The 7403-nt window shown below is 36.3% G+C and overlaps 1 protein-coding gene across 2 annotated transcripts; it reads left to right on the top strand.

Moving 5' to 3' along the window:
- Nucleotides 1-3892: 3892 nt before the first annotated feature.
- On the top strand, nucleotides 3893-7236 carry LOC112526561 (pentatricopeptide repeat-containing protein At5g16420, mitochondrial). 2 transcript variants are annotated; one of them, XM_025136897.1, is made up of 2 exons: nucleotides 3893-3994; nucleotides 5388-7236. In XM_025136897.1, exon 2 carries the CDS (start codon nucleotides 5388-5390, stop codon nucleotides 7056-7058), a length of 1671 nt encoding a protein of 556 aa, XP_024992665.1. In that variant the 5' UTR covers nucleotides 3893-3994; the 3' UTR covers nucleotides 7059-7236. The 2 variants fall into 2 exon arrangements, with proteins under 2 accessions (XP_024992665.1, XP_024992663.1); XM_025136895.1 differs by lacking the exon at nucleotides 3893-3994 and adding an exon at nucleotides 4334-4550 and having other exon boundaries at nucleotides 5388-7234.
- Nucleotides 7237-7403: the final 167 nt, after the last annotated feature.

Here is a 7403-nt window from a genome sequence, read left to right as displayed (position 1 = left end):
ATAGGCGAGTCCATAGTTTAAAAGCATTTTGTATTTGCTAATTCTTTAAATAAAACTTACCTTTTTTCTTTGTATTTAATTATTATAAAGTACAGATTTGATCCTTATAGTTTATTCATTATTATAGATTTGATCCTTATGGTTTGTTGATTATAGAAAAAAGTCTTGTAATCTAGTTTTTGTTTAGGATTTGGTTTATGTACGAAACCATCAAAAGTATTACGTGTTTTTGTTATTTTCATCTATTTTAACATTTGGTTAATTTAGTGTTTCTTGAATCTTCATTTTCTCTATATCAAGAAACAAACTATAATATCCTACATAGAAAAAACAAAATTAAAACCTTAAGTAGCCACTTCCAAGATGAATAAATACCCTGGTTCAATGATCAATGTTGTTACAAGGACATTCATATAGGTTGAAATGATCGGTCTTTGTAGGAGTAACTTTTACAAGTTTTTCACAGGAAAATATCATAAATAAATATTGGAAGGAAAATAGATACAACTTAATGTAGTTATCTACAAACAATGGAGGATTAAAGTCGACAAGGATATAGAGGGGACTTATTCTTTCTCTTGGTAAGCAACATCTAAATGTTTCTTGTTGCTATGACGTAGATGTATCATCTTCTTATCCTTCATCATTGAATTTATTGTTGTATTAAAAGGGCAATTAATAATAATTAAAAGAAAAGTTGAAATGAATTAACATTATATATAAATAAATAAATAAATAAATAAAGGCAAAGAGTTGAGTTAATTAAAGAAAAGAAATAAATAAGAACATGATGTTTATTATTAAGTAATAAGTATGAAGTATGAAAGGGGTGGCCAAACCATAACCTCAATGGTCGTATGCATATATCCATTAGATCATTTTTTTTTAATTAAAATATTATTATATATTTATGAATATAGAATTAAATTAGATTAAAAAGAGGATTTAAATAAAAACTAAAAAAGGAGGATAATTGAATTAAGTATTACCAGAATATGTGTATTGGGTTGGGTACCATCCCATTATAGAAAGAAAGGTTATCATGTATTCTTACCCTTTTACTTCTACCTTTTATTTATTTTTAAGACTATATGAGAGAGAAAGCGGTTAATTTACGAAAATCTTAAACCATATATAATAATAATAATAATAAAACATTTAATCACATAACACGATTCTCCCCTTTCATATTTTTAGAAACAAAAAACAGAAAATTTATTACATTTTGATTTAATTCTACTTCTAATTCTGTGAGAGAAATTAAACATGTGGGTGGAGTTGGTCTACACTCTACACCACACAAAAACAGAACAACTGTGAAGTTGGTGTTTGAGTTTGAGTCAATCTCTAACTCTTATGTTATTGTTATCTCCATCCATCGCCCACCACCACAACACACAACACCCACCATGGACGCCTTCTCTGCCCCTCTACCTCTTTCATCCATCAATCTTCCTAACTTCCATCCAAAAGCCCATCATTTTTCCCATCTCAAACCTCCTCTTCTTCACCACTTCTCCACTTCCACTTCCACTTCCTCCATATCAACCAAACCTACTCTCTCCTCTCACCACAACTTCACCTCACCCTCACCCTCACCCTCACCCTCACCCCAACTTCCATCTCTTACTCCATCCCACCGCAAGGCCGCTACCGGCTACGCTGCGGCGCTCATTGACGCCGCACTCTGCAGTCATTCGCTACATGCGATCCATAAGGATGTGAAAAGATTGTCAAAGTGGCTACAACATCATGAGTTATTGAAGGATATGATGGCAGACCCAACCGTGGAAGAAGGTGTAAAGGGGAGAGTGATAAAGGAGGTGTCCCAGAAAGCAAAGCTCCAGCGACAGGTGGTGACCATGGTGAAGATGTTGGTGGCCAAGAATAAATCCGGTATGGTGGCACAAGTGATGGAGGAGTTCCAGAGGATTTACCATGAGCTGAATAATTACACAAGTTTAGGGGTGGTTGGTTAATTTGTGGATTATTGTTATGTGTTAATTTGTTGATATGGAGTTTTCAAAGGAGTGGATGGAAGTGTGTACATCAATCACAAGAAAGACACAAATGGGTATGAAGAATTGATTCAGAGTTATTTGTAATCAAATCAAATCAAATCAATCTATATTAATATCACTCCATTTATTGCATTGCTTGGTTGGTGTTTGATATATTTATTCAAAGGAGACGTTTACAACCTATTTAAAAATAGTTTAACTCAGGCTTATTCGTTTTGCCATATTAAATCGTTTGGAAATGATTTAATGATAAGAAAGAGCTTATTGAATGAGTGGTTAATATGGATCATCATGGTCACTCTTCTTTGGGTCACCATTGCTAAAACTCCTCCTTGTTGCCGAGGTTGAAATCACAATAAACCCCCATGTTTTAAACGATGATAGATTGAGTGATAGCTTAAGGTTCTATAGTTATCTGATTAAGATTTCATCTTTTTGTAACTCGTGGATAACATACATACATACATAACATAAAAAAGAATGATGTGGAATTTAAAATCAGATGCAAAATTCAATACAAGTCATATTGCAAAATTGAAAATTAGTTGGTAGATTTTGCAAAATCCCCATAAATTAATTTTGCTTTAAAAAAGATGTTTAAATTGAAAAAAATAAAAACAAATCAATTTGTAGTAGAAATAGAATTTGGTATAAATGAGTCCAAAACCAAAACCAAAACCTTGTGGAAGTCTATCTGAAATCAAAAGTGGAAAATTGGAATCATAATGTCTTTTTAGGGTTTCTCACTCTCCAAGTGTTATCATTTTAGGGTTTCTCACTTTCCAAGTGTTGTGATCGAAGAACCAAAAAAGTTTTTGAGACGATGTTTGAGATTACTTATTTAAAAAATAGTTTAAGTTTTTTTTGTAAAATTGTTTATCAGTTTATGTGGTGTTAAATCAGGTTTTATGAAAAGTGTTTGGATTAGCTTATGGCGGTACCAAAACGTAATAAGCTAATAAGTTGTTTTTTTCAGTGTTTGACAAATTTTGCTTATACATGTAAAATGACCAAAAAAAGATACAAGGAAGGAGGAACTGTGTTCGAAGGTCCCTTGCATAAGGAAGAACTCTAAACCCTTTTCAGAAAGTAATCCTGAAGGAAGAACCCTTAACCCTTTTCGATTTATTTAGAAATTGGTTAAAGGTTTCGATCGAAGGTTTGATTTCACTTTCTGTAGGTAAAAGTTTCGATCAACTTTTGTAGGTGAAGGTTTCAATCGAAGGTTTAATTTCGATTTCTATAGGTGAAGTTCTTGATCGATTTCTGTTGATGGAGAAGAAATCACATCAAGAAATTTGGTTCGATTTCAGAGGAATGGTCGAAAGTCCCTTGATCGATTTATGCTTCATCGTAACCAATTCTCGCTTCTTCACTGCTCCTCTTCCAAGACCCTCTGTTTCTTCTACATTATCTTCGTCGAGGATTCAGTCGAATAAGCTCATTGGAAGAGATGTTCTGAGTCGACGCAAACTTGCTGAGGTTTCTTCTCCCTCCGTTCCTTGCTGTGATTTCAGAGGAATGGTGAAGCATAAATGGAAGGTCCCTTGATCGATTTCAAAGAGTTTTTGGTTAAAGAAAGGAGGTGTGTGAGGATAAAAAAGGTAAATTGGTTTCCAAATCTAATAAATTAAAGTTGAGTAACTTATAAAAAATTTATTATTATCGATTTTACACCGATATAAACAATTTTTTTTTTTTTCATTCCAAACACTACAATTCGAATACATTCTCCAAGTGTTATCATCGGCTCCAATGTCTTGTTGTGATCGAAGAATCAGCGGCTCCAATGTCTTTTAGGGTTTCTCCGTCTCCAAGTGTTGTGATCGAAGAATTAAGAGTTTCTCAGCCTCCAAGTGTTGTGATCGAAGAATCAAAAGAGTTTCTCAGCCTCCAAGTGTTGTCAACGGCTCCAATGTCTTTTAGGGTTTCTCAGTCTCCAAGTGTCGTCATCGATTCATCATCTGCTCAAGGTTTTTCTTCCTCGCCTTAAAAATACTTGCTTATTTCTCTGTTCTTGGGATTTCATGTGTAAGGGGAGGACGTATGTGATGAGGGTAGGGGTCCTGGGCCCCCAACAAATTTTTAACAAGAAAGCCCAAAAAAAAATTAGTTTACTTGTATTTTTCAATGAAATGAATTTGGGCCCCCAACAACAAGATGCAAGAGGCCCCTCCATGCTCTAATTCTAACCTCAGTTCAGTCTTAGTGCAAGGCTGCAAGCAAGCGACGAGTAGCGACCAGACTTGAGACTACCGTCTACCGTCTTCTAATCTTCTTCTTCATCGGGCATCGGCTGCGACCGACCTCACCATCACATCACTTCTGTCTTCTTCCCTTCTTCTCTTCTTCTTCTTCATCGTGAGTTGCGACAGAGACTGAGAGTCATGGAGGAAAGCTGGAAAGGAATCCTAGCCCTAGCGTCTACCTTAGAAACGTCGACGATCGACGAAGGAATCAAGGAAAGGAACCCTAGGCCCTAGCAGACTGGAGTGGACTGACCGACCGACTGTGCCTCTTGGGTATTTGGTAATTTCTAATTTCTAAATTTCTAATTTCCAACTTCAATTAGTAGTATTTTATGTTAATTTTGTGGTAATTGGTAATTGGTAATTGGTAAATGCTTTAGGTTAGGTATTTATTTTAAATTAATTTTGTTGGTTAATTTTGTGGTAATTGGTAAATGTTTTAGGTTAATTTTGTTGGTTAATTTTGTGGTAATTGGTAAATGCTTTAGGTTAATTTTGTTGGTTAATTTTGTGGTAATTGGTAAATGCTTTAGGTTAATTTTGTTGGTTAATTTTGTGGTAATTGGTAAATGCTTAAGGTTAATTTTGTTGGTTAATTTTGTGGTAATTGGTAAATGCTTTAGGTTAATTTTGTTGGTTAATTTTGTGGTAATTGGTAATTAGTAAATGCTTTAGGTTAGGTATTTTAGGTTAATTTTGTTGGTTAATTTTGTAGGCAATTAGGCAAATCTAATGGAATTTTTTTTTAAAAGGAAAGCATCAACACCGGAATCGAGCTCTGCTCCTTCGATATCTTGCGAAATTGATTTGAACGATCTTCCTTGGTATCCTGCCGAAAGTAAAAAGATTTCGGAATATAATCCTATTCAAAGGGATGAAATAAGGAGAAAATATTTGCTTAGAGAACCTTGTCAACCACGGGGTCATGCATTTCCAAAAAAAATTGTCGGGAGTAAAGGAAATGTGCCCCCTACAATATATTTTTCTGCGTCCGCCTCTTTTGTGATGTGTTGTAAGGATACAAAGGGAAAATGTATTCGAATTGTAGAGCTTTGAAAATTTTGATATCAAACATATTCACTTCTTGCTAACCCCAATTTGGCCATTGTTTTGTCAGATGAATAGATACACAAATAATGGCTGGTGTGATCGACTTGTAAAGCCAAGGAAGACGATGAAGGCAGCTGCGAAAATCCATCATCGCCTCAGTATCACACGCTACTACACTTGGCACCACCACCTCTCCACCATCCAATCCAAATCCCAACTCCTAAAATCCTACACTGTTACTCCCCCAATCAAACCTTGGCCTCAAAGACTCCACCCCAAACGCCTCGTCTCCATCATCACCTCCCAACAAAACCTAGACCTTGCCCTCCAAATCTTCTACCATGCCGGCAACTACCACCCCGGCTTTGAACATAATTACCAGACCTATCATTCCATCATCCACAAGCTCGCTCGTGCCCGTGCCTTTCAACCACTTGAGACCCTTCTTTCCCAGCTACACAAATCAGGCATCAAGTGTGGTGAGAATCTCTTTATTGATGTCTTACGTAATTATGGACTCGCCAGCCGTCCTAAAGACTCCTTACGCACCTTCTTGCGGATCAAGGACTTTGGTGTCACGGTGTCCGTACGCTCTTTGAACACCCTTCTAAACGTTTTGATTCAGAACAGAAAATACCGATTGGTACATGCTTTGTTCAGAAATAGTCGAGAGAAGTTCAATATCATACCAAATGTGTTCACTTGTAACATTCTTTTAAAAGCGTTTTGCAACAACGGTGACATAGAAGGTGCACTCAAGGTGTTGGACGAAATGCCAGCCATGGGCATGGTACCAAATGTCGTGACTTATACTACTCTATTGGGAGCTTATGTCCACAAAGGGGATATGATAGAAGCAAAGAAGATGTTTGATCAAATTCTTGATCGAGGATGGATTCCTGACGCCACCACTTACACAATCTTGATGGATGGGTTTTGTAAGAAAGGAAGATTGGTTGATGCTGTCAAAGTGATGGACGAGATGGAGGATAACAAAATCGAGCCAAATGATGTCACTTATGGGGTTATGATTGAAGCTTTTTGTAAAGAAAAGAAGACCGGTGAAGCTTTGAATTTGCTAGATGATATGTTGGAGAAGAAATACGTGCCGACTTCTGCTCTTTGTTGTAGGTTGATCGATGTTTTATGCGAGAACGGGAAGGTGGAAGATGCGTGTGATTTATGGAAGAAGCTTTTGAGGAAGAATTGTACTCCCGATAATTCGATATCAACTACACTGATACACTGGTTGTGTAAAAAAGCGAAGATTCGGGAAGCTAGAAAACTGTTCGATGAGTTTGAAAAGAGTTCGATTCCAAACGTTTTAACGTATAATACCCTGATTGCCGGTATGTGTGAGATGGGGGAGTTGTGTGAAGCTGGTAGGTTATGGGATGATATGGTGGAGAAGGGTTGTGTTCCTAATGCATTTACATATAACATGTTGATCAAAGGGTTTTGCAGAGCTGGTAATGCAGAGGAAGGGATGAAGATTTTGGAAGAGATGTTGGAGAAGCGGTGTCTGCCGAATAAAAGTACGTACTCTATCTTACTTATGGGACTGTGTGACTCGGGGGATGAAAGGAACGTGATGAAGGTACTTGATATGGCTGCGGGTTTAAGCGGACAAGCGATGGATGCAGATGTTTGGCAAGTTCTGGTAACTAGGTTTGGTAGTAATCGGAGAAACAAGGTGGAAGCCATTCTTGATTCAGTTTTGGTCAAGGAAGCTGATTAGGTAGACGAGAACAAAATGGCCAACATTTTCTACTTGTCCCGTGTCCCAATAGATGAGATGAGATTTTAAGTTTATAGGACCAAACAATAAATTAAAAGGTCTTGTTTAAGTTGTGTTGTAGGAAGTGACATTTTTTCAAATAATATTGTATAACAAGAATTCTTTTTATTGTATTATATTTTAGCATTTCAATTCGAAACCAATGTAATCTTTGTTCTACACAGAATCTGATTTTGGAAATTGAACTTTTAAAATGATCCGAAATTGTTAAAAGAGTCACCAATTTCAGCAGTATGCAATAAAATGCGATCCCACTCTTTGTTTGTTAGACTTAGATTATCAACT

The sequence above is a fragment of the Cynara cardunculus genome, assembly GCF_001531365.2.
Source record: "Cynara cardunculus var. scolymus isolate 2C chromosome LG 14, CcrdV1, whole genome shotgun sequence".
Lineage (NCBI taxonomy): Eukaryota > Viridiplantae > Streptophyta > Magnoliopsida > Asterales > Asteraceae > Cynara > Cynara cardunculus.
This window is presented reverse-complemented; position numbering and strand designations above follow the sequence as displayed.